The 26008-nt window shown below is 32.7% G+C and overlaps 3 protein-coding genes and 2 long non-coding RNA genes across 10 annotated transcripts in view; 2 read left to right on the forward strand and 3 right to left on the reverse strand.

The window, feature by feature from the left end:
- Positions 1-244: 244 nt before the first annotated feature.
- LOC135839414 (uncharacterized) lies at positions 245-8412 on the reverse strand. Its single transcript, XR_010557590.1, has 4 exons — positions 8298-8412; positions 6713-6854; positions 5208-5352; positions 245-363 (listed from the first exon to the last, which is right to left on the reverse strand). It is a non-coding gene; the product is annotated as an uncharacterized LOC135839414 (long non-coding RNA).
- LOC135839412 (uncharacterized) lies at positions 2850-10831 on the forward strand. Its single transcript, XM_065355426.1, has 3 exons — positions 2850-4653; positions 8324-8511; positions 10288-10831. Exons 1-3 carry the CDS (start codon positions 3969-3971, stop codon positions 10522-10524), a joined length of 1110 nt encoding a protein of 369 aa, XP_065211498.1. The 5' UTR covers positions 2850-3968; the 3' UTR covers positions 10525-10831.
- A 6-nt stretch (positions 10832-10837) lies between these two features.
- Positions 10838-12261, reverse strand: LOC135839413 (uncharacterized). The gene is made up of 4 exons (XR_010557589.1): positions 11919-12261; positions 11705-11778; positions 11211-11345; positions 10838-11120 (listed from the first exon to the last, which is right to left on the reverse strand). It is a non-coding gene; the product is annotated as an uncharacterized LOC135839413 (long non-coding RNA).
- Positions 12262-12751: 490 nt separating this feature from the next.
- LOC135839411 (uncharacterized) lies at positions 12752-22463 on the forward strand. Its single transcript, XM_065355425.1, has 20 exons — positions 12752-13024; positions 13203-13360; positions 13451-13586; positions 14153-14271; positions 14347-14528; positions 14605-14669; positions 14758-14779; positions 14865-15296; positions 18706-18795; positions 18885-19020; positions 19367-19536; positions 19631-19687; positions 19761-19850; positions 19932-20060; positions 20184-20230; positions 20329-20375; positions 20461-20492; positions 20580-21229; positions 21314-21459; positions 21538-22463. Exons 1-20 carry the CDS (start codon positions 12846-12848, stop codon positions 21621-21623), a joined length of 2973 nt encoding a protein of 990 aa, XP_065211497.1. The 5' UTR covers positions 12752-12845; the 3' UTR covers positions 21624-22463.
- A 291-nt stretch (positions 22464-22754) lies between these two features.
- LOC135842100 (potassium voltage-gated channel protein Shaw-like) overlaps positions 22755-26008 on the reverse strand; it is a 137208-nt gene continuing 133954 nt past the window's right edge. For all 6 annotated transcript variants that reach the window (XM_065359446.1, XM_065359447.1, XM_065359449.1 and 3 more), the window contains 4 exons: positions 25567-25776; positions 23886-24045; positions 23688-23794; positions 22755-23582 (listed from right to left, as the gene is read on the reverse strand). In XM_065359446.1, coding sequence (XP_065215518.1) covers positions 23493-23582; positions 23688-23794; positions 23886-24045; positions 25567-25776 — 567 coding nt within the window. In that variant the 3' untranslated portion in view covers positions 22755-23492. The remainder of the gene's footprint in view (positions 23583-23687; positions 23795-23885; positions 24046-25566; positions 25777-26008) is intronic.

The following is a 26008-nucleotide window of genomic DNA, read 5'->3' on the forward strand; positions in this document are numbered from 1 at the left end:
CGTCGGTTCTATTACGTAGGTCGTTGTAGGTAGGTTGTATTCATTCTTGAAATCATAGGTGATATTTTGTTGTTGTCTCATGATGGTTAAAAATGCGTTCCTAAACTAACAGCTTTGGCAAATAAACCAACAAAATCGTTCGCTGAAAAAATCCAAAAGAAGTCATCATCAGTGAATGGTACTTTAGGAGGAAATTTCACCGGATGAAAACAAATACAATTTTAAACTACCTACTTACCTACCTCAAATGAAAAGCTACATAGATCCGAGGGATGGTCGAGCGTAGATTCATTAGCTTCATCACCATTCCGAGTTGCAGAAGATTAAAATTTCTGGACAGGAGTGAAGAGGAGAATAACGTACCTGAAACATGTCAAATTCCTTGAGTTACGATAATTCACATCAAAATTACTTTTTTAAAAAAAAGCTCAAAGTTAGAGATACATATAATTCATTAAGATTTGTACATCAAAAAGCATCATTTCAAACCTGAAACTATAGGAAACAAAATTTAAAGGTCATTTCACTACAGACTTCCAAAGAACTTATAATCACCTTTGAGCTGAATCCAAAAATTCTCAAAGGGAAAATAAAACTATACTGAGGAACGAAAGCAAAGAAGGAAATTTTGAGATTTTCTATTAGCATTGGAGTTCCTGCACATAAATAATGGTGTCGAAAAACGAAAATGTTTTAAAATCAATGGATAGGTATTCGTATATTTGCAGTTACATATTACAAGGTTTAGAAAAATAGTCAATTCTTTTCGCCATTTTCAAAAATTTTCACCAAGTTTTAAAAGTTGATAAAAAGCGAAATTGAAAAAAAACAACACTTTCAGGTAAAAAAAAAAGTGAAAAAAACCAAGATAAAAAACTTTATCAAGATTTCTTTTTAAAAAATTGAAAAACAAAGAACTGTGTAATGTAATGGGAATTTCAATTGTTAAAATAATGAATTTTTTTAAAAAGTGAAAAAATTTCAAAAAATTGATCTAAAATGAAAAAAATATGAAAAATTACTTTCCAGGATAAATTACGTACTTATTTCATTTTAAAGTATCTAGATGACATGTTTAAAAAAAAAGATAAAAATAAAAATAGTTTGAATTGTACGAAAATAAATTCAAGCGAATTTTTTTTCCAAAATCTCACCACTTTACAAACATGAAATACATTTTATACTCTACACAACATTTCAAACTTTTGAGGACGACAGACAAGTCAATGGGTACAATTCAAGCCGAGTCTCATTTTTTGAGCAAATTAATAATTAGATGAAAACGTCGATTCGTTTACAGGAACACGAAGATTGTATTCTGGTTGGGTTGGAGTCACGATTTGTGTACCTATATGTTCGACCATATTTGTCCATCAATTGTACCTACATGAGCAAACGGTTCACAACGAAGAAGAGAAATCTTCGTGAAAAAAATTCGAAGCTCTATACCTACGCATGTGTAGGACTAGGAACATACATGCAAAGTATTAATCGAATATAATACATATAATTAATCAAATTATTGATTATAGACACAAAGCATAGCCTAGGGATCAGGTTAAGACCTTATAACAATACAGACCTAGTACGTTACGAGTCCTACTAACCTTTCGATGATGACTAATTTTATCAACAAATCAAAGCAAAAATATCCAATCGATACGTCGAAAAAGTGTTATTACGGTGTGTTCAAAAATACAGTATCGTACCAGAAACGTAGGAAGGTATACGGTCAATGTGGTCTGTGGGTAATTGCGATTTGTGTACGAGGCAGTTCGCTTATTTGAAAAAAATTGTTCAACCCCATGAAATTGATCCTTTAATAGTATTTTGAACTTCCAAACCTTCGATTACATATTCTATTCTTTTAATGTAAAGAGAATTAAAAATGAATTATTAGTTTTTATTAAATCAGCTGTTATATTATAAGAGAGGACATTTTTGTAATTTTTAAAAAATTCTAAAAAATCCAAAAAACAGGTTTTCACGAACAGTACGTAGTTTTTCAAGTCGAAAACTATCTGAAAATTACTACTTCGAGGTCACTTTGAAATATAGGTGGGTAGAAAATGTTTAAAAACAGGCTTACAATTACTCCAGTTAATTTTTGAAGACCACGGCTAATTGTAAACATCCTTTTTTTAAAAGAAAAAATAAGCGGTTTTAAAAACATTACGAGTAAACAAAATAGTAGAGCATAAATTTACCAACTGCTTAGAGAGGGTAATTTTTCTCCAAGAAGTCATGCAGCGGAAATATCCAGGAAAAACTGTTTATAAAATACCAGTAAAGAAACTGCCTAAATTCAACATCTGCCAGACGAATTTTGGAATTACGAAATTTTTAAGGGCATTTTCAGATTTCCCAGACTGTTCTCATTACTTTAATTTCAATTTTAGGTAGGTACCGATCAACAAAATACCAGCTCATTTTTCATTCACTATGGAAAAATGTTTACAATTACCCACTTTTTGCAGGGTAATAGTAAACAAAGCCAGTCCAATTGTAAACACTTCCTTATTCAGAACTGGTTCATGTAAAATAATTTCTGAATACTTACATGAACCGATAGCTTAAATTATCTGCTTTCAAATGATATAAACACATTTGGTGAAAAAATGTCATATGAGTCGAAAAAATGAAAAAAAAGATACCAATAAACGAAATCTCAAAATCTGTTTACAATTGCCCACATCGACCTCACACATAATTACGAATTTTTTGGGGGGAGATGGTAACTTTCATCGCGCTCTTTCTTATTTGTAGTATAGCCGGAATAACAGCGTCGTCGTCGTCCTAAAAGCGTGTTACTTTTAAGGACAAGCATGGTCGAAGATTTCCAACTAAAGCGAACCGAAGCGAAATTACAATTGCTCGACTGCTCGTATAGGTTTGAAAACACGTTACACACATTGAGAACCCATTAACATCCGTCTTTTCTTCCATCATTCCAGCTACAACGCAAACAAAGATGCTAACCCGCTCGTTCAGTCGACTTATTAGTGAGAACGCACCTTGACATTACTCGTTATTGATAATAAAATCACAAGTACGTGATGTATCTTCATTTCTCTTCAAAGTCAATATCAACAACGTCGTCGTAAGAAAAGTGTAAATCCGCCGCAACGACTTCGGTGTTGCTTTTTTTTCAATATAAAACGTCCGCGAGCTTTACTTTGTTTTTCTAATTTTTAATTCCGACTGGAAACCGCGCCAAAATCGTACTACGTAAAAGTTCACGTTAAATGAATTTATTTTCCGCAATTCAGGTTTTACACGTACGAATCGGTTCAGTGAAAGTAATACGTGTTTGGTGAAAATAATTCTTAATTTCTCCGCAGGTGGAAATGTAAATCTCGACGGTGTATTATGAAATATGTGGTCAGCGCTTCGGAATCACCATCGTTATGATTTTCTTAAAGATATTGAGTTAAATTCAACTTTTCATCTCGGTGTGTTCGGTGGTCGCGTGTAAAGTTTCCAAACATCGAGTGTAGGTACATCCAAGTCTACTCTACGTGTACGAGTATCTTTGTTGACGATTCACGTGTGCGTTGCATTTCACTCTGTTCGACGAGATACGTCTTCGTAATTTTTCACGTGCTTATTCGTTACCTCGTGCTCGTTTTCTGTGTGTATAAATGTGACGTGAATTTTTTTCCTTGTTTCTGGTTGTTGGTTTTTTTTTCTTTTTTTCATTCTTCGTCTAGTTTTGTCACGTAGATTTTGTAACTTTTTTTTACCCCTTCAAAGAATACATCTCGAAGTAGTGTATTCGTAAAGAGTTGTGTTTTTTTTTTTTTTTGTTACGTATTAAATCAATTTACTTCGAGTCTCATGTAGGTATACGTACATGTATCTTAGATACCGCATTTCGCTTCTTCCTCCATGATTCGCGAACCTTCGGTGAAATTTCGAATTCGATCCGTATTACGAGTATGAAACTACAACAAATAATTTGATTAAAAATGACCGGCAAACACAAACGCGTGATTTTTCTATCGTATTCTCTATTGTTATTCGAAATAATAGAATTTTGCGCGGCTGCCTCGCCGGATGAATTAAATATACCTTACGTGCCATATGTGGTTGTGGAACAGAGCAAAGATAAATTGGACTTGGATCGCGTGCAACAGACGATTTTCAAATACCTGGAAAATCGATCCCAACGACAAACTCAAACTCATCAAGAAGAAGATGAAGCTGTCGAACAAAGTACAACGTTATATGATTATTTGAAAACTAGTACCGGCTCAACAGGCGTATACGATTATCTGCGAACCAGCACCGGTGCCACAGCTTTTCAAGATAAACCCACCGACACGAGAAATTCGAAACTACATCCTTTGAATTTTCATACGCCTAATTACGTCCACATGGATGCCGCTCCAACCACCTACCGGGGACATCTTCCTTATAGATATGAAACCACACCTGTGTACAACTTGTCGTCATCGCCGTCGATTAGTAAATCGTACGATACTTACGCCACCAGGTATTACCCCAGCGTCACCGATATGACCATGCAAGAGACAAAATTCGTACCTTTGAAAGAGTCGGTTTACAGTTCGATGCAAGAGGGAAGTTTAATGGGATACCAGGTACCGAAAAAAACATCGGATTACTCGCCGTATAATAACCTTCCGTTCGGAGGTAAGTTTATCGTACGTATAGTTTGATTTTAGTTCAACGTAAGCTACCTAACGAATAACGATACGGTTTTCAGGACGGAATTATGACCGGCCGGTAAAATAGAAAAAAAAGTCAAAAGTTTCGCGTGAAAGCTTCATTAGGTTATTAAAAGCAACTAGATTTTAATTCCGAACAATTCTTTTCAACCAACATAATTCAAGGAATCTGAAAAAGTATTCTAAGTTCCTTGCGATATAAAATTTAAAATCACGAATTTTTGGTCAGTTTAAAAGTTTCATTTGACACGTTTTTCAGTATCCGAAAATTCAGATGCTAAAACACATCTTCATTAAGAAATTGATTGGTAAAACTGGTTGCTTACCAGTCACTAAACCGGATCAAAAATTATCACCCATAACTTTCCTTTGAAAATTTTTGACAAATTCCTATTTTTAAAGAAAATATTGAAAACTTTCCAACGAGAGTGCAAACTACTAAACCAGTTTCAACATGAACAACACCTTTCGTTACGACTACGCTTCGGAGCATATTGTTTACCTACATAGTATACGTACCTATTATATGCATCAAAATTCAACGCAACTCTTTCCTTATTTTTCATTCTCCAAAATAGTTCTGGGATTTCTTGAGCACCCTGTATTTTGTATTTAGGACACACTGGCTTGAAAAACTGACATTTGACATTTCAGAAATCAGGATCTGAAAAAATTACATCACAATATATACATGCACGTAAAAATACAGACTATGAGATAAACCTAGATCTACCCTACCTTGTCCTATTCCTATACTGTAAATGAATTATGAAAATTAAAATTAAATTTGAAAATGGTAGATAATCATGTACAACTTACTGCAAATGAATTTTGGGCACTCAGCCATTGATTTCACGGAATTTTTACAGAAGCCAGTGATGGAAAACTTACATTGGTAAAGAAGTAAAACTGAAAATTGAAACTAAAAACTGAAAACTGAACCGAAATATTGTAGTTTTGTGATCAGCCATCACCGACTGAGGCATTGGAATTTATAGGGTAAGGGTACCAAAAAAAAAAAATCCAATTGCCCATACAAAAAAGCGGAAATCCTACAGAGATTATAAGTTTCATCTAATTTTGATATCAGGAAGGTAATATTTTTCGAAGGCACAAAATAAAAAATAAAATAAAAAACCCGTTGAAAAATATGATAAGAGTTTTGCAGCTACAAATGTTTAAAAATAATTACAAACCGACTCCAACTTGAAAATACTCGTAAAAACTTCAATAAGAATTTCCACCCGAATTTCCATATAAAGACACATAATTATAAATTATCCATCAAAATGCAATGAAGATCGTGATCATTCTTTCAGAGCTCAGATAGTACGTACATAGATACATTTTCAAAGAAATTTTTGTATCAAGGATACCTACAGCCAAAATACTGAAACGATATTTTTCGGATCAAAAGATTGGATCAACTTTTTTTTTAAATAAAAAAATGCCGTCACGTTTTTTAAAAATTGAAAACATCAAACAATACTTTAGACGTCGAGTTTTCAACTCTTTCCCTTCCGTCAAACAAGAATAGTTCGAAACTGATTTCAAAGTACATAGATACCTATTTCTGAAAAATATTTAACGTAAATACGATGGAACACAGAATACGACAACAGCATGAACAAACAAATTGGATAGGTCAGGTCACACTTCCCATATTTTATTAAAACTCGTTATGGTTACCCAAATTCTTTTAAACCAATCCTTTTTCAAGAATTAATTTCTGACGACAAGCGAATTTCTTCGTTCTTCTTCTAACATACTTACATATCGTTTTCACATATTTTACGTTCTTTTTCAGTTAACCTGTAGCTCATTCCATCTTCACAATTTTTTTTTGACAATTTGAGATAATTCGAAAATTAAAATAGAAGTAATGGCCTAAATTTCAACAATCCGATACCATCCATTTAAAACTACATAAGGTGAAGAATCCCGATTCACCTCTAATACGCCATTTCCTAATTACTTTATAAATATGCATTCAAAATTAGTTAGAATTCCTAGTGCACACTTACTATTTACTCCAGTTGATGCGGTTCATATTTAGCGTTACATGTACTGTATTAACCTCTAAATGCAACAGAGCGCTAATTCGCAAACACGCAGAGTTATAGGCAGATATGTTCATTTCAAGTTCACTGAAACGGAAACAAAATCCTAAAAAAATAATAACAAAGCAATAATAGCAAAAAGTAATATTGCAATTACCTATTCAAAATAAAAACCGGTATATTAATAACTATATTACACTCGTTCTGGTATTTAAATATTATCGTATCATTTTGCTGGTCAAATTACATTCTTATTGCAAATGACTGTTCAATTTTTATGCCGTTAACGTTAAATCTTCCGGGAACGCAGTTAGAATTACTTCACCTAATCTATTTAATTTTGCATCTGCCCATAAGAAGATGTAAGAGTAAATTGCATACGTGCTAAGCGACTAAGCGTTAGTATTGTTTAAGACAACATCGATATTAATTTACTTATGAATAAATTAAAACACGTTAGTAATTTGGTATGTAAAAATCTCTCTCTCAACTTTATTTATACTTTTCTATGTTTACTGACCTACCTATGTTTTGGTGCTTTGACACCATTAAAGATGCCTATGCTTACGGTCGTTGATCGAAAGAAAATTGGATGGTAAAAACAGCGATATAGGTTTATAAAAGAATGATGATTTGTATAATATTTTCATGTTGAGCAATTTTACATAGGTATTTTAAATTCCAATATTTTCCAAAAAAGTTATCCTACATATTTTTTTTTTTGAAAATAAGCCAACTCAGTAGGTCGAGGTACCTACAACATACTTGGTTTATTTTTTTTATGGAAACATTTTTTCATATTGTTCAAGTACAGCTACGTTTCAGTTTAGCACGAATGTATAAAATTTGAAATTTATTTCAAATTACCAGATCGAAATCATTCCTTAGTATGGAAAACATGTAGGTATCTTCACAAGCTAAAAAAAAAGGCCGAACTGACGGTCAAATGCATAGATTCCGACTCTACTTTGCAAATAATGAGATCATATTTTACTGAAAAATATTCTCCAAACCCGTAGTGAAGTTTACCTTCTATCTCCTTAATCAGACATAAATTCCAAACGTACATATTTTACTAACTTCCATTTCTTATCCCTTTCGAATTTTTATTTTTATTTTATTTTTTCAAAATAATGAAAAAAATTGAACGTCAATGGTGAAAATATTAATGTTAGAGAAACGGATGGGCTTTTATTTATCGCTATTGATTGTATTTATAAAACACAGCGAGTTAAAATTTCAATGACAACGATGCAATAAACCCTTTTTTTCCATTCTTGCGCCGAGAAATGATTTATAAGGTAACATTTCACTTGGTTAGCAACCACTTTCGTTTTCAGCGCTTCTTATCGCGTGTACTCTGCAGACCGATGATTACGAGCTGAACGTAAAATTCGTCGCGTTGTTGAATAAAATACCGCAAATATGTTTATAGTTTATAGTATGTACTTAGACTTACCTAGTTCAAGAAATTAATTGAAATAATCAAATAGTACCTATCATTAAACAGAAGCTTATTTGCGGTTAATTTGGAAAATTAAATACCTACCTATACAATTTCTCGTTTGCTTACAGGGAATATGAAATGTAGCCTAAGATCCAGCCGGTACGTTTACGATGGCGAATGCAAATCGAAGAAACCAATCGTAGAAACAGTATGCGCGGATCGTTGCATCAAATACGATTATAATAAACTGAATCAACATCACTCGGTATCACCGTATCACATCCAGTATCAGAAACCTGCAGATGCACAAAAACCAGTAAGTTTTCGTTAAGATATAGTTATAATGTTAGGTAGAGTACATAACGCTATACACAGGTAACCACGATTTTAAATTAAAATAAAAAATCCTCAATATCAAAAAAAAAAGAGAAAAAATTTAATAAATTATCTTCATACGTTGCTAAAAACCATACAACGAAAAAAGCTGAAAGGAAAAAAATGTAAAAAAGGAAGGTAACTATTACCGAATGAATGTGGTAAAAAATAAAAGACGCTTATTAAAAAATAAAAAGTAATTACTGTTTCGAGACTTGGTAAAAGGATGTGGAAAATTCTAAAGGGAGCAGTTTCAAAAAAAATTTTACCATTGAAAGTAAGGTTATAAAAAGTAACTCAAAGCATAAAGAATAGTTAACAAGTGGTAACCAAATCAGGAAGGGCTTACATAGCAGACTACACAACGAACTAAAACACACACAAAAAAGAGTAAAATAATTTACGACTATTTTGTGTTGAGCTAATAAAATATATCTGTATTACGTGTACCAAAAAAAGCCTATTTTTAAATCTAGAACTACAAGATTTTAAATTAGATTACAGCAAGCGAACTTATTTGATTAAAAGCCTGCCATAATCACAATTGAATAAATCAAATTTCAATGAACAAGCGATCATTTTTGCAGCTGTTTTTGTTCTTCCGCTCATTTCCTAAATATCTCTCATTATAAAATTTATTATTCTAAAATGAAGATGTTTCCAAGCATGAGAAAGTTTTCACATAACATTTTATTACAACGCCTTAGAACTAAAAACTTGAACGTAGAAAAAAAGTCAAGGAGTAAACGTAGGGTTTACATAGGTACTGGCACTTGTACATATTCACTAAACTCGTGGAAAATTGTAAACGAAACGAAGAGAATATTTCAGTTTGATACATAGAATAATGAAACTGTACAACGTATTAATTGTTTTAAATAATCCTTGAATATTTCAAAATTAATAGGTAATTGTACATAGATAAGCAGGTACTACTTTCTACTCAGTACTTACCGATGTAGATAGGTAACATTTTGAAAAATCCTTTCAATGTACATTTATTCAATGCTGAACACTATACACAATTTCGTGAAACGAAGATTAAAAATTTAAATAATCGAGCTTTTAATCTCATATTCGAGGTAATTGAATTTTAAAACTTTATTTTCTCGTAGATTTAACACGAACTTTCACGACAATACATTCTCATTTAAACTTTTTCATAATTTTGGTAATACCTATTTTTTTCTGCTTCTGTTTTTATCGATAATTTCGGAAATTTCAACAATAAAGAATGATGAAAAGTTCTTCCTCATAAAAACGAGCAAAGGTAGTTACAATATTTTCATAATTTTAAACTCTTAATAAATGAGAAAAAAATAATGAAAAATTGAAAAAAAAACATGATACTTCTTAGAAATGACAGATTCGCAGGAGAAGTTTTATTATTACTTACTAGTGTTTGAAAGTCAAAGTAATAATTAACTTCTGAACTACAGATTAAAACATAATTTAAAATTTTTCTCATTCAACTTTTTTCGAACACTGAATTTGATTTATTAAAAAAAAAAAAAACAGGTAGGTAGCAAATAACTTCAATTTTAAGCCAAATGATACATTCTTTTCTCATTAATATGTAGTACCTAGTACCTACTCAAAATTAATAAATTTTGTTCATTAGTCAAATTTCATTCAACTGCATATCAATTGAAATGCTCTATCTAATACAACTGTCAATACATTTAATAATTCTTTTTGCTGATTTCTTGTGTTCTAGGTGGTAGCATTAGCCTGCAAGGATGGTGATGTGAAAAAACAAAAGATAAAATTGTACTGTAAAGATGGTACCATAATCAACAATATTATAAGGATTGTAAATAGCTGCATTTGTCAAGAACATAGTGAAAAAGTTCACGCCAAGAAGAAAAGTGTCATGCCAGTTGAAAATTTGAGAAAAAGGGCGTATAGCAGAAGAACTTTACCAAAAGTACAAATGTTTCCTCGCTTTAAATAACTTTCGTATTTATTATTTATTCAAATAAAAGAATGCAAAATAATTTATAAGGCGTTACGTTCACAAGACTCCGTTTATTTTAAAAATTTTTGAAAATATCACGTTTGTGATGGAACATTTTTGTACAGTTTTTAATTTATTAGATTAGATAACGAAAACGATTCGTTGTTTATATGTACTCAAAATTTGCATAGTTATTTATATTATTTCATGTTTCATTTACTTTCAGTATTAATTTTATATTTATGTTTTACTTATTTCGTTACCATAAATTTAAATCGAAATAATAAATTTATTAGGTATCTTAGGTGTTTACTTATCAATGATGATTATAAGGAACCGTATAACTTTTGGTATCATATACCTACGGCGCGCAGGCTTTCTGTAGTTTGTATAAAGATACGCATGCACATTGACTTACTATTTGAATCTAGTAAATGTATACAGAATAAAGTACCAAATCTGCAACATAATTATGCACTTACTTATCTACAATTTCTTCTATTAGACTCCATCCTGAGCTCGACACGTAGAAGGTGAGGTGATGCTAAATTGTTAATTAATAATGCGACATGCCGTATTTGTTGATACATTCGCTTTCGAACAAAGAAAATCATCACATACTGCTTGGAATAGAATGAATAGCTAAATGAAAACAAAAAATTGAATTATAAAAAATTACTCACCACGCATCCAATTCATTCAACAATCATGCAGAACACTTCGCTAACACTTCGCCACTGATTCTTTTCTTATCAGTACTTCTCAATACTCGTCGTACAGCTGTCGAATTTGCTATGTACTATAGCTGATGTTCTTACCTAGAATTGAAACAAAATCATTAGAAATTACAATATACCGATAACAATTAGCCACAGTAATTCCGTTCCAAATTTACACTGGATATACTGTCACGAATTAAACTAATCAGCACCAAACGAGTGATAAATAATAACGATGACAATACACGTTCAACAGCTTCTGACTTTCTCAAAGCGATTTGTATTTTACTTCATGAGAAACATAGACATTAGAGTGCATTATTATGACTACACAATTATTTGATTCTTTGTAATAAACCTCGAATGTAGCTAACTTTCGTTCGGTACGTACAATTCGTTCAAGATGCTTCGACCAGTGCTTTTTATTATCAGAGTTCATTGCCAAATGCAAGACTTACGGTACAGAAAAATGATTGGTTTCATTTCTTCCCATATATGACGATGACCACTTTGCTCATCAATAGATCAATACCTGCAATATATGGAATACCTGACTGAGTTGATTTACGGTGTAATTGAGGAATCGGCTGTTAAAGAGGGGATGAAGATTGAAGAAATGATACTACATTAATATTAATTAATGTTAAAAGAGAGTTAAAAGAAATGGCTTACCTTCGATTCGCATAGCTGGAAAAGTAAAGTAAGTCCAAGTACAGGGTAATTAATTCATTCTCAATATACAAAATCACAAATTTCTGTTCGAATCTCGGAAGTCGGATGTCGGGGTAAATGAAACGATAATCGAAATCTGTTCGCTAGTCACTCAGTCACTCACTGTCAGCTGATAAGGTTTTATCCCCTCCCTGGTCCCTGCTCTGTTTCCAGGAAATTTTCGATGTTGAATCTAGTTCAAGTTCAATCTAATGATTGAATCGCGCCAATTTTTCATTATTTTTTGTGATTTTTTGCCTCCAACAACAGTAGTCGGTACCCTAACAAAGTACCTGCCGGTGCACTGTGGCGCGAATGAGGTGTTTCATTGTATTGTGTTTAAGTCTCCATTATGTCTCATTTGTCTTGTGCGTTGTTTCTAAGAAATTTGCTACTTTCGAGATTTTCTTTTTCAACTGTTAATTTCACATCGTAATTCATTTTGTTATATGATCATTTTACATTTCAACGTTTACATTGTTGTTGTTTTAGTAGAAGAAGATAAATTTTCATGAGTGGTAGGTATTTAGCTACTTAGTTCATTTTATTCGTTTGAGAGGTATTGCAAGTATTTAAATTTGAATATATGGGTTACCTGTCATGAAAAGAAATGCTGAAGCGATTTATCAGACTATTGGTCAGCAATGGCACCTTGACCTATTCGCACTAGAAATCTTCTGTAAGTTCTTACAGCCATGCTTGATTGCTCGAGGGAACAGCTTGAGTATCATAGAAATCTAATCATGATTGTTCAATTTAATTTTCACCCAAAACATTTTGATGAATTTATAGTCGTTTTGGAAGTTTTCAAATAAATAGCGAGCGCTTGCACGTACTTGAGCACACAACATCATTACCTTGGCCTAATCCCAGAATATTTTCCAGATCATGGAGTTCTTCACGAATCATAATCAGCATCAACCCATTTCTTCGAAAATGGAAAATGACATCAGCACAATTTTGAGCTCGAAGAAGTACCAACGTCTCAACGATCCGTATAACTTTCAACCTAACAAGCCTATTAAAAGTGGGCACAAGGTCTGTTCTAAAAAACTGAAATTATTCTGGTGAGTTCTTCAATGCTGCATATTTCAAACTCAAAATCGTTAAAATATGTACCTAATAGCTGTAAACTCAACATAGGTATTCGAAAAATCGTTGAACGTAAAATTTTTAGTGCCCATAGGTATATGTAGGTACGTAGGTTACGGACTTACGATTGATGAATTGATTTAATGTTTTCAGTAATTTATTGAAGAGTTTGGTGAATGATCGTCCTATGTGGGAAAAATACGAAATACCCGAATGTCCTTTATACCCATTACGTTTACGTTACCGGATAGTAGGCAACGTTTTAAAAGCTATTTTTTACATTCACGAAAGAAACAAAAGAATGTTTTTGAGTAAGTTGAGTTGAAATATTTTTGTTCGCTGTTCAATGTTGATCTCACTAATTGTATATGAAATTAAAAATATGTGATTTATTCTTATAGCATATTTTCGAAAGGAATACGTGAAAACATTTACTTTTCCCGCATCTGGCAATGAAGTTAAAATTGTAGTACTGAAACATATTAAAAATAGGCAGCCCAATATAGATGATCGTAGACCACCGCTTCAAGATTTGAGGTAAAGATATCATTACATTTTTTTAAACTTGAAATATCACCCATCCATTTTATTTTAGCATTTCGTTGATTTACAGTTGAATTAGGTACGCAATCACGAATAATCGTAGGTAGCCTACTTATTTAAATTCGGCAAGTGAACGAAACTTATCTATCCATTTTATGGGTGGTAGTAGGTATTAATCAGAAAAAACAGACGCATTGTTTGGCTTAGAATTTTGAAGTTGTTGTATAGGTCTACTTTTTTATGAATCAATTTTAGTACCTATTCATAATTGAGAAAAGTTTAATGAGAAAAACTTTGAATTAAGTTTCAATATCTATGTAGATCAACATTTAGTTATTACTTTGACTTTTAAACCTTAATAATAAAATTTCTGCAGCGAATTTATATACCTGTTAGGTCTACGTATTCCCCTATTTCTGAGAGTATCAGTTTTGTTCTGTTTTTTCGTTATTTTCCTCTCATTTATGAAGACCGAAGGGTTCAAAATGATCAATCATTACCTACTATAATTATAACTTCCAACTAGCCAAAGTTTAAAATACTGTGTAATTATTTTCTAGTATAATACCGCCAAGATCGGAAATTCGCGATAATGTTTTGCCTACCGAAAACGGCGGAATCGCAGAAGTTCTTAGAAATATCCCTGATGACGTTCCTCAACAACAAGCTGTCGCTGCAGGTAATCAAATAGTTGTGATTAGAATTTCCGAAGATCCAACATGAAATTTAGTAAACTGTTGAATGTACGTTTCAGTGCCTACTGCAGAAGTTCCTTGTAATTTCCCGATTCGTAACGATGAAGAATTAGCGATGATCGAGAATTTGATTTATCTCGAAGAGCAAAAAAAAAGATGGGCAGCTGCTCACAGAATCGAAGTTGCAAAAGATCCTGAACCTAGCGAAGCAAATCGTACAAGACACGTCCTTGAATCAATTGTAAGTTTTTAGTTTTTATCAACTGAAGTATAGGTACGAGTATTCGCGAACTAAAATTAACGCGTCGTAATTTCAGGCTACTTCGTCAGAACTGCGCTACGAGGAATATAACGAACATCAAAGGATTACGGCGTTTTTAAGGTACATTAATCAGTTTTTATTTTACTATAAAATGTTCATAAAAACATTCAAACTTGTAGAAATTAATTAATTTGCTATTATATTTTAGGGAAAGTGGATTGGGTATCGAGGTAAGTCGTTGAATTAATACACTAATTTAATCAATTGCAATTGAAATTCAGTTACCTACCTACTTCATTTATTTCTACATTTTAGGGCCATGAACATATCACGACAAATGCTGAATTACAAAGAATTTTAGAAACTGAGCTTTGTCAGCGATTTACTCATCCTCAAGCAGTTGCTCAACGCGCGAGACCAGCTACAGCTCTTTCTCAGGAATCAGACGATATTCCTCGACAGTTTGTTGTGCAAGCTGACGTACATGAAATGCCTGCAGCATTGCGTACTCCTCAACCCATCTCACCGGCGTTTACAACTGAAAGAATCATAGCTCAAGAAATTCCACCAACGATGGATCAAGTTCAAGTATCTGTATCTAAACGAACACGTACAGTTATTCAGGTGCAGACTGACGTAGTGGTGCATCAAACACAGGCAGGATTACGTGTTTCTCAGCAGGTTCCTCCTATTGTTGAGAGTGAAAGAACCGTACAAGAAACACAATCAACTGTAGAACGACCTCAAGTGGGTACTTTTTAATTACTTGGCTCCTAATTGGGGGGAAAAGTCGCGCAATAGCGCACAAAAAATTGCGCGCGTTTTTTTTGGTACTAAATCGTCGGTGTATTTCGCGTGAATAATCGCTAACGAATTTATGTGCGATCTATTTTTTGAACTAAGTACAAATTTTTCGAAGCTTTTGCACTCGCTTCACTCGGGTCATTTTGGTTCTCTCCTACAGAGTCACAATTTAAAGAAATTTATGACTGAATTTGAAAAATGTTGAGATCAGAAAAACTGAATTCTTTCATTGAAAATGTTGTTTCACTATCACTTTTCAAATCGCAAATTTTTCGAGATTATTTTTGGAAAAAATTAGAAAATTCACACGGAGAGGTATTAAAATATCGCATTCGCATATTATATTGGTTAAACACATGTATTTAAGACCATTTCAGCTGAAAGTTTGAAAAAATTCACTTTAGAACTTTTTTCAGGGGTTCTCAAAGTTTGCCACCCCCAAAAGTAATCTGCAACAATGAGGTCAAAAATTGACTTGAAATAAAAATTCAAGCATGCCAGTCGATTAAGAAGTAAAATGCAACATATTTGCCGCAAACCGGACCTCGATAGCTTTTCATGGTTTCCCAAAATATGGACCTCAAAAAAAAGTCAAAAATTGAATTTTTCGATATGAGCCAAGTTGATGAGGGGGTTGCAAATGATATCAATTGAACTTACTCTTAGTAGCAATAAACCATGAAAAGGGCATTAGGGTGGCTCGATGGGAAGGGTCACAAAAGGGGGTTCCAAAATTTTCAAAAATAGAAATACCCCCACCACAACCCCCAAAAAGGTCAAAAATGAAAAAAGCGTTACGTGCTGCATTGCTTACCCTTAAAGCAACATATATTCGCTACTTTTAATTTTTTACATTTTCGAGCAGTGGTTCTAAAATTTTTTGAAATTTTTGACTTTGGGGCCACCCCACAGCCCCCCTATGGGTTCCCCTGGGAAAATATCACCTGATATTAATAATAGGGACCATCCCCTATAAGAAAAGGCCATCCAAGTCTCGAAGTAGCGAGGGGCACGAAAATGGCCAAAATGACCCTCCTTCTTTGATTTGTAATTTATTTTTTACCTTTTGAGTAAATTATACGATGGTTTTGAACTGTTTTGAAGTCCCCAGCAGAATTTGGGATTCTCCATTTTTTGAAAAAATGTTGTAAAAAGGTCGCAAAGAAATTCAACCTCTATAAAACTCGAATATACTGACTTTCTCTCCCTTTTAATCCATTTTGGCTCAAATTTTTTTCTCCTGTGATTAATTTTGAAGGAAACGAAAAATTTATCGTTTGTTTTTCACGATACAGTGGATTCAAGTTTGTAGGTACTAGGTATAGTGCAAATGCTAAATACCTTTTCGCCAGTCCCCACCAAAGGTACGCGCTCTGGTGGAGAAGTTGTGAATTACCCCATCCTAGGATAGCCACTCGATTGTCTTATGGGATCTTGCCCAATTTCTTAGTTTTTCTTGAATAATTTTTGAATGGTTAATGCTACAGATTTGAATTAAAAACCAGCTTGTAGAGGAAAGAAAGTAGATCATTTTTCATTCTTCAAACACCTATGTGCTCGATCAAAATTTTGATTTATTTTAATTTAAATGTAAAAAAATTTCAACCTTGAAACTTTGAACTTTAATAAATCAAAAATTTGATCGAGCACATAGGTGTTTGAAACATGAAAAATGATCTACTCTTTCTCCTCTACAACCTCGTTTTTTCCCCAGAGCTCTAGCGCTTTTCGATCAAAAGTTGTGAAAGTTCAAAGCTTTGAACTTTGGAAACTTTTGAACGGTAACTGCTAGCGCTTTCGGTAAAAAACCATTTGAAAGGGGATGAAATTCTGAACATTTTGGTGTATTAAAGTACCTATGTGTCCACTGAAAATTTTCCGTAATTTCAATTTAAAGTTAACATTTTAAAAAATCTGTCCACAAAAATCTTTAAAAAATCGCCATTTCTGTACGAAACTCGAAGAAAAATATACCAATCGATAGGAAATTTCATCCTCTTCAATTTATGTTCTGACAAAAATTTTCCTAAACCCCTTCAGTTCCGAGAAAAACGAATTTCAACGTTACGCATTAATTTGCTTCCATTCAATATTAATACAGATCTCATCATAGGATACCTGCACAATCCTAGAATGGTCTCATCACCAACGACCACACTAGCGCACTCTGACGGATCGGGGACTTGCGGACGATCTTTGAAATTGTAAAACTCTGCCCAAAATCGAGGAATGAATATCAGCTGGTACCTGAATGAAAAACACCGATATTTGGTTCATACTCCATTTTAGTTATTAAGTACCTAATTCTTCATTTTCTGGTTTGAGTATGCGAAATCAAAGTTGCGGAATCAAGGTTTTCAGGTATGATGGTGTATTATTGACCCACCACGAATCTAATCTGAAATTATACCTACTCAAAAATGCGAGAATATGGGTACTCAAATTTTTGGGAATATTCTCAATTTTCGGGCATGCAAAAGAAAACGATTGAAAATTGTGGAAAACGTTTAAAAACAAATTTTACCAATTTTCAAACATGTTCACAGCTTCTAACAGAATCGGTTTTTTCAAAAATTGTTGAAATGACCAAAAATTGCTCAAATAAAATTTTAATGTCTTTTTCTACTGTATAGTTACATTGTATATGTAGACCAGAAACGATGACTGTTTTGGATATATTTTTTTTCAATATTAAAATACAATAGCTAAACGCCTAAACAAATGTATACTGGCTGTTATTTTGAAATAGCTAAGTTTACAAAAAACTCAGAAACAAAGACTTTTTTCAGAAAAATTTTCTGATCTGAATAACAAAAAAAATTGAAACCACTTTCAGCATACGTTATTTTTTTTTGCGATTTTTGAAAAAGATTATTTTTGTAATTTTTTGAAAAATTGATGGCCCTTGCGCAATTGGAAGATATTAATCGATCCCATTTTTTTTTCAATTTTAATACCTAATTACCTATGGTCCCCCGAGGAGCAAGTTTTCGGCTGTCTGGTACTTGCAAAACGCAATTTCGTCATTTTCGGCCCACTCTAATAAGCATCGTGACGCTTTGAAAATACCAAATATCGTAGAAGTTTTTGGCTCAAAATTCTTCAAAAATGCTGAAAACGTGTTTTGAATTTTTGCGAAATTTCAATGAAAAATACGCGAAATGCGATTCGCGTTATTATGCGTGATTTCAACTCAACTCCTATAAAATTGTTAGGCTACATTTTGCGTGCTGTTTTTCTCTATATGCTATCACGAATTTTTCCTCGATTGCGCGACTTTTCACCCAATTGGGCTACACCTAGCTTTAAGTCATTGCAAGAGCTGTACATTATTTGTAAATCAATTTTTCAGATATTTACAGTGCCAGATTTCGAAGTACATCGTGTCGAAGATCTTTGTACAATACCCGAAAAATCGAGCACACATATTCCTCTAGTTCAAGTATGCAATTTTCTGAAAAATTAAAATTAAATTCTTCAAATGTACCGCACCTATCTACGTAAGAATAAATTGAAATTACGTTTTTATAGACTGATTCTGCGAGACCAGTGGATGGAATTCCTCATGTTACTATGCAGGAAGATGTTCCTATCATACCAATATCTCATCCTGGACCAGAAGAACGTGCAGTTGAAAGAGTAGTAGCGAAGCGTACTCCAACCCAAGGTCCATTAACGATTCTAATTAAATATTTTTTTTATTCGATAATTTTTAATGATACTTTTGAGTCTGAATTTTCGAAGTACCTAGCTACCTACCTAACAAAATTCAGATAGGCAGGCAAGCTCAAAAAATTACTACTTGAGAAAAATCCATTTGAATGAGCGACATGCGTGCTCTATAGGACAACGCTGTACCAAAAGTAAAGCCAGTGATTATGATATTGGCGAGAAGATAGCTCTGCTCTTCGCAGCGATATCACCATGTTTTAGAATGTCTTCTAATAGAATGCGTTGCATAGCTGATTTTCAATTTCTACATTTTTAAAAAGTGATCGTTTTCCTTTCAACAGAACGAGTCATCGAAGTCGAAAGAATTCCTGCTAGACCAACGATTGCAGATTTGTTAATTCAAGGCCCTGCAGCTGAACCCCAGTTTCTACCTGAGATAATGAGAGCAATGGAACAACCAGGTCCGATTTTTGAAATGCCTCTGTTAGACATTCCTATCGATCAAGAACAGGTGTGTATTGCGAATAATCTTTTTCAAAATCCAAATTATGTACATTGTACAATATCTAAGACATAATATTCACGAATTATTTAATTAATTATAGAAAGCATCTGTGCCAACTTCACCACGCCGAACTAACGTTGTATTGGAGGATACGCCGGTAAACTAATTTTCTTTTATCTAGGTATTTTTCAAAAAATGTACATTTTGATTTTTTTTCATGCATGTTGTAGAAGAAGAAACCCGCTGCAAAAAGGAAAAAATACGTTTTCTACAGCAATTTGGTTGTGACAAGGAAGCTTAACAAGAATATTAAACCTCAAGTAATTACTCACTTGTCAATTATCTTATGGTTTTGAAAATCATTGTGACATTTTTTAAATGAACTATGGTTAAAAATTTAGGAGCCTGTATCACATCCTGAGAGATTGCAAAATTTCACGGAACTTATTCGTCGTCCATCGTATCGCATTGTACCATTTGATCGATACGAAACAGATGAGAGAAACTTGGAAATTTTTCGTCATTTTGATGTAAGTTGATTTAAATTACTAATACTGCAGACATTGACGAAATAAAATACTCTTATTCATGTATGTATAGGTACCTAACCATTTTCTCAATCTGAATTTTATATTTTTCACGCTTACTTGCAGGTTCCTGACAGTGATTTGAGAGATTGTGGAAATCTATTGTCTAATCTGTAAGTATAGAAAATCGCTGCAGGGGATAACTTGGTTTTAATCATTTACACACCTAACTAAGTAAATGTTGAGATATTTTATTTTTTTTATTTTTTAGGTTATGTCAATTATTTGAAGAAGAAGACGATATCATGTATGATGAAGGTAAATACGTCGTTCTATTTTGATGTGATTCGTCTCCTTAGGATTATTTCTATTCCATTTAAAAAATGTTTCTTTTCATTTCCAGAAAATGAATGCGAAGATAGAATAGCCAGAATAGTAAGTGTGAATTTTAGAATACCTATCTTCGTAGTAGTAGGCTTACAGGTTATCGAAAATTACAATGAATCGTTTTTAATTTAATAGCGAGCATCGATCCGGTTGCAACCAAAAAGCCTGCAACAATCTAGACCTTCTTTGCGAACCGAAGAACCTCCTAAAAAAAGTCTACCACCCGCTGGTCACGATAAACAGCAATTCCTGCAAGTTCCGGAAATACCGGAAGTACCTCGCCTTTCAACTCAATTTCCAACGAATCTACCGAATGTAGAAGATATCGCAATACAAGTTCCTGCCCTGCAACAGCCAATTGTGCTGTCTAAATCACCGATGCTTCAGCCAATAATTCAACCACTTTTGGTTGAAACTCAAGCTGTACCTACTGAACAGGAAAAAGTTATTGAACTGGAAGAAGTTATACCTCAAAAAAGAGCACGCAAAATCTTAGATCAGAATATCGTGGACGTTGCTAAAATACCTACTGAATCTACGTTGCTACAAAAAGAACAAGTTCCACTTGCGCCTCAAATGGATCCTATTGCTCAAATTCTTGCTGAATCTGCGTTACAACAAAGTGAACAGATTCCATTTATACCTCAAATGGAAGCTACTGCTGGAATCGCAGTGCAACAAGGTGAGCAGATTCCATCCATACCTCAAATAGAACATACTGCGGTAATCGTCGTACCTGCAGAAGCGGTGGAGCAGCAAGTTGAGGAAGTCGTACGTCCCAGGAGGTAATTTTTTGAAATATTTTTCTTTAGTCGTTACCGGTGTGTTACCAACATTTTTACGATTACTATATTTCTATTGTTTTCTAGAAAACGCGTTTCCAGCGAAGATGTACTGAACCGATTATGTACTTTGTGGGAAGAAAAGTCAGGAGGGCCGGTTTCATTCAGTGAATTATGTGGCATCGGATGTACTGACAGATTTACTCTCGCGAGTACTTTTTTAGTTCTACTGAGTAAGTTCTACGTATTCACTTTAATTTTTCTAAATGAACTAAGGTCTATATGTTATGTATAAATGTTTTTTTAAATAGATTTGCATGGTATGAAAATGTTGAAGCTGAATCAAGAACCAGAAGACAGTTGGAGTAGAGATTCGGTATTGATTTATCCAATCTAATGTGGGTACCTACTCGTATGATCGAGCTCAATGATCTTCAGTTTTTTAATTTATAACTTGCGTGTGGTTTCAAGATTGCATTTGTGATTTTATTTTTATCAAACTTCGATGTTTCGATGTTTTTTTTTTAATTTTTATTTTATTTATTTATTTATCTTTTTAGTCAGCTGTTTATTTAATGTGTACAATTGTTTTTTATTGTGAGAATTAAGTATTCTCATTTTATTTATTTGCAAAGAGTACCTATCTAGTTCAAAGATTGAAATGTTCGCATGAACGATAATTTTTTAATTTATATTTTGTGTACCCAGTACCTACCTAAATGATATTCCATTTTTTTTTGAAATTAGTGAGTTTTAAATTATTTTAAGTTATTTATTTTTTTAATGAATGTTTTAATTTTGTGCGGAATAACTTTTGAAAGTACCTACCATCAAAATTTATTGTAGACAGTGTAACTGATAGTTTGATGTTTTTGCGAAAATTTTATTAACTTGTATTTTATTTGTAATGACTAATGACCAACAACTAATGAGTAATTTAAACTGTAGGGAGTAAGTTGTTATTTAGAATTTTTTTTTTTAGATTTATTTTTACAATATTTATTTATTTTTTACCGAGTTTTTCCAACTTAATTTTATTTATGACTGATTTCTAGTTGCCATACTTTTATTAAATTTTAGTATGTCTGAGTTTGGAATTTATATTTCTTTATTTATTGATTTCGTGGTATTTTCATGAAATCGCGATGATTTTCTCAAGACTGCATAATTTTATTCTATGTTTTTAAAGAGAATATTTGATAGTATTTGCAATATTTCATTAAATTCGATACTTTTATTTGTATGTACTCGTACCTAATTTTTATACTGATTCGTGTTTCACGAGTGATAATTCTTAAGTATATTTTCATATTTTTTAAATATTTTAAAAATAAAATGTGTTCCTAACTTATTTATTGCAACATTTCGGTTTTAACTTGCGTTCCTAATTTTATGTTTTTATATTTACAATGGCTCATTTATTTTTACGTAATTTATTAAATTTTGTGTAATTAGATACACATGTTCATTTCAAATGTTAAAAAAATATTTTTTTTGTGACAAAGTTTGACATGATATAAGAAATACATTTACTCGTTTTTAACAAATTTTATTTTATTTTCAATTAACAAATATGCGATTTACGAAATGAAAAAAAAATCATGAAAGAAAAATTACAATTTCGCGTCAAAATAAAAGTAAAGTCACTACACACAAGAAAAACATTCAACATAATGAGAAAAACTCTTCAAGCGAAGTTAAATTACATAAAAGATATATTAAAGATGCGAAATATCAATTTGCTTTCGAAGTTGCACTCTTTGTAATTCATTAAATTCATTATCAATACGTGCTAAACATGATTTTTCCAGTAGAAAAATCTAGACAAACACAAAATTTGATCTCATCAGCTCTTCAAATTTTTCTGGCGTTTTGCAGTTTGAAAAAAAATCAGTGGTGCGCTTAAACATCATTTTCGCATCAGTTTTTAATCAAAAAGCGTTGGTAATTCGGTATCTTCATCTACGAGTACACAAGACCTCCAACCTCCAAATATAATAATTTTTTTTTTTGGAAAAAAAATGAGAGAAAAAGAAAGGTAGGTAAAACGTAAACAACTGAAAGATGAAAAAAATCATCGTCGTCCGGGTTTCCAATATTAGGTAGATTACAACTGCAATTCTCTTCAAATAAAAAAATCATATCATTCGACGGTGTCGATGGCAATATTGATAATTTCGCATCCCTAACATACATTGAAAACAAATCACAACAATTTTTTCAATAATTCAATAAAGGTAACTAAAATTCAACGAAAATTCTATTTTCAAATAGTGGATGGATTCACTGATTCTCCAGCCATATCACCTGTTGTAACTTTCTGCTCTTGAATGACCACTTCAGGCAATAGCTTAGGCTGAAAAGTGCACGATTTATCGGAATTACAAATCGTACATACTAGGTACATCACAAAAAAGTACATTTAACTGATTAACTGAATGAAATTTAGTATTATAATTACTTGTAAAATGATATTCCTAACTGTTGGCGTTTTATTTGATAGAGGAGGCGATACAACCAATGCTCTAGAAGAGGGTTGCAATCCAGTAGGGCAGTAGGAGTCTTGAGCTGAACATAAAATCGTAAATTCGATATCAGTTGTAATTAATAGAGAAAATGTGTAATTCGATACCTATTAACATTTATCTTGCAGACTTACTTGGTGAATTAACACCACTCAATTGATTGTGCTGATGATGATATTTGATAGCGTTAACTCGTCTATGACATATAACGCCGCCGGCTATTTCTCCTCGTTTAGGACGAGGCTGCTCTACAGGTAATACTCTTCTTCTCTTTTTCGGTAATTTTGATCGTGCCTTTAATTAAACGATAAAATTCCAAGATTATTAATTAAATAGCTATGCCAACAGGATTTCAGCATTTTCATTTTTTTTTTTAAATTAAAAAAAGGAAAAAAAGAGAGAATTGTGTTGTTTTGAATTTTTGCTATATGCGATATCTAATACGTACTTACATACTTAAATCAAATTTTCAAAAATGTCAGCAAGGATGAAAAATTGTCGAGAGGTAAAGGAGGCTAGAATTAGGGATCACTTCTAAAAATGGAAAAATAAAAAAAAGTTATAGGAGTTACAGTTTATTTTTGGCACTTCCAAAGCGTTTTGAAAATTTTGAGAGAATAATTCAAAAATCGCTGGAAGCTTTAGAGCAGCCTAAAACATATTATTGGTTCAATTTGCTCAAAAAATTATATCTCATGAAAAAGTATAAATATCATCCTTAAAACGGATTTTTACATTTTCAAAAATGCGGAAGGTTTTAGGACATGCTTCTTCGATCTAGCTTAAAGTCGTTCAAATCTTAGAAAGTGAATTAAAGTTCCGTTGTAAGACCTTTCTTTCTCTTCTTCATTTTTTTTTTAAATTTCAAAAATAAAATTTTTGAGGATGCTTTCTGACGTAATTTATAAACATGGTGCAATCGCATCCAACCAATCTGCAGAATTTAACTTTTAAACGCTTGCTTAATATGCCACTTTAAAAAATGAACGTGGAGTACCTCGTGGTGCGTTGCCTTCAATCAGTAGCATCGGCAAGCTAATCAACACTAGTGTACTTTGAGTTGATGTATTATCAAATGAATTATTCCATTGGCGTCTACTACCTACGTACGTTATCGTTATCACTAACGATGCACATTTTTTAAGATCAGAATTGGGGATAACTCGAGAAAACTTAGTTTCGAAAAGAAATAACCTCCTTTATTCTGATCATATTCTCAATTTTGAATTTGTTTCGAGGTGTTTTCGACTTTTCGTATGGTATAACTTTAAACTTTTGATGAAACTGAATCAGTTTCAACCCACCAACTTTCATTTCTTCGGTATTAGAAAGTATTAAGTAATCATTGGTGCTTCAGTTGCTGTTCTTGGTTTTCACATGAGGATGTAATGAATAATAAAAGATATGCAGGAAAGTAGGTATGTAGTTTTGTAATTTCACACCTCAGGGTAATATAAGATTCAAATGTAGGCATACTCAGCATAAATAAAATGAGGCATACAAATTCATACAATCCGAATACTTATAGGTAAATCGTATGAATATATTTTGAAAGTTTTTCAAAGTTCGTTCCAAGAGCCACAAGGCACTAGGCAGGAAAGTTAGTCTCTCTACCTATCAACTAAATTAATAAGATAGTAAGAACAATGCTAGTGGCGTCGAATATACATATTTTGTAGGTACTCGTGTATTTTCTTGGTAAATTAATCTCTATATGGCACTTGATACAACAATACAGGAGTACTTAAGTAAGTAAAATAAGATTTACTCATTTATTTTTAAGACTTCCTAGAAAATACGAGTAAACTAGCTCACCTGCGTATGCGAATAGAACATAGAAAAATTAGATACGATCACAGGAACAGGTAGTGCAATCGTTAATACTCCAGCTAATGCACATAAAGCTCCAACAAACATACCGAGATAAGTTTTCGGGGCCATATCTCCATAGCCGACTGTCGTCATGGTGACAATAGCCCACCAAAGGCCTTCGGGTATGCTTTTAAAATCATTGTGCGGATTGGTCTGAAAAGAATGCTTGTAATTAATACGCGTATAGTCTTGAAACAGATAATTACAAAAATTTAACCTTCTTAAACGAACCGCCGTATTATTAGAAAATCTTTACGTTACGATTTCATCACGCAGACTTTTGTTCTTTTGAAAGTTTTCATAGTATTCGAGTAGGTATAATTCTCTTAATTATAAAAGGCTTTTAAACGCGAAGCAAAAACTGTACGCAAATTTTATCCACAAA

The sequence above is a fragment of the Planococcus citri genome, chromosome 3 (assembly GCF_950023065.1).
Source record: "Planococcus citri chromosome 3, ihPlaCitr1.1, whole genome shotgun sequence".
In the NCBI taxonomy this organism is placed as follows: Eukaryota; Metazoa; Arthropoda; class Insecta; order Hemiptera; family Pseudococcidae; genus Planococcus; species Planococcus citri.

Excerpts from the sequence above, each read along its gene's own strand:
- LOC135839412 (XM_065355426.1), top strand. The coding sequence starts at position 3,969 with ATGACCGGCAAACACAAACGCGTGATTTTTCTATCGTATTCTCTATTG. Across the intron at positions 4,654-8,323 it reads TAATAACCTTCCGTTCGGAG|GGAATATGAAATGTAGCCTA; the intron begins GTAAGTTTATCG and ends GTTTGCTTACAG. Across the intron at positions 8,512-10,287 it reads CTGCAGATGCACAAAAACCA|GTGGTAGCATTAGCCTGCAA; the intron begins GTAAGTTTTCGT and ends CTTGTGTTCTAG.
- LOC135839411 (XM_065355425.1), top strand. The coding sequence starts at position 12,846 with ATGGAGTTCTTCACGAATCATAATCAGCATCAACCCATTTCTTCGAAA. Across the intron at positions 14,272-14,346 it reads ACAACAAGCTGTCGCTGCAG|TGCCTACTGCAGAAGTTCCT; the intron begins GTAATCAAATAG and ends TGTACGTTTCAG. Across the intron at positions 15,297-18,705 it reads CAACTGTAGAACGACCTCAA|ATATTTACAGTGCCAGATTT; the intron begins GTGGGTACTTTT and ends TCAATTTTTCAG.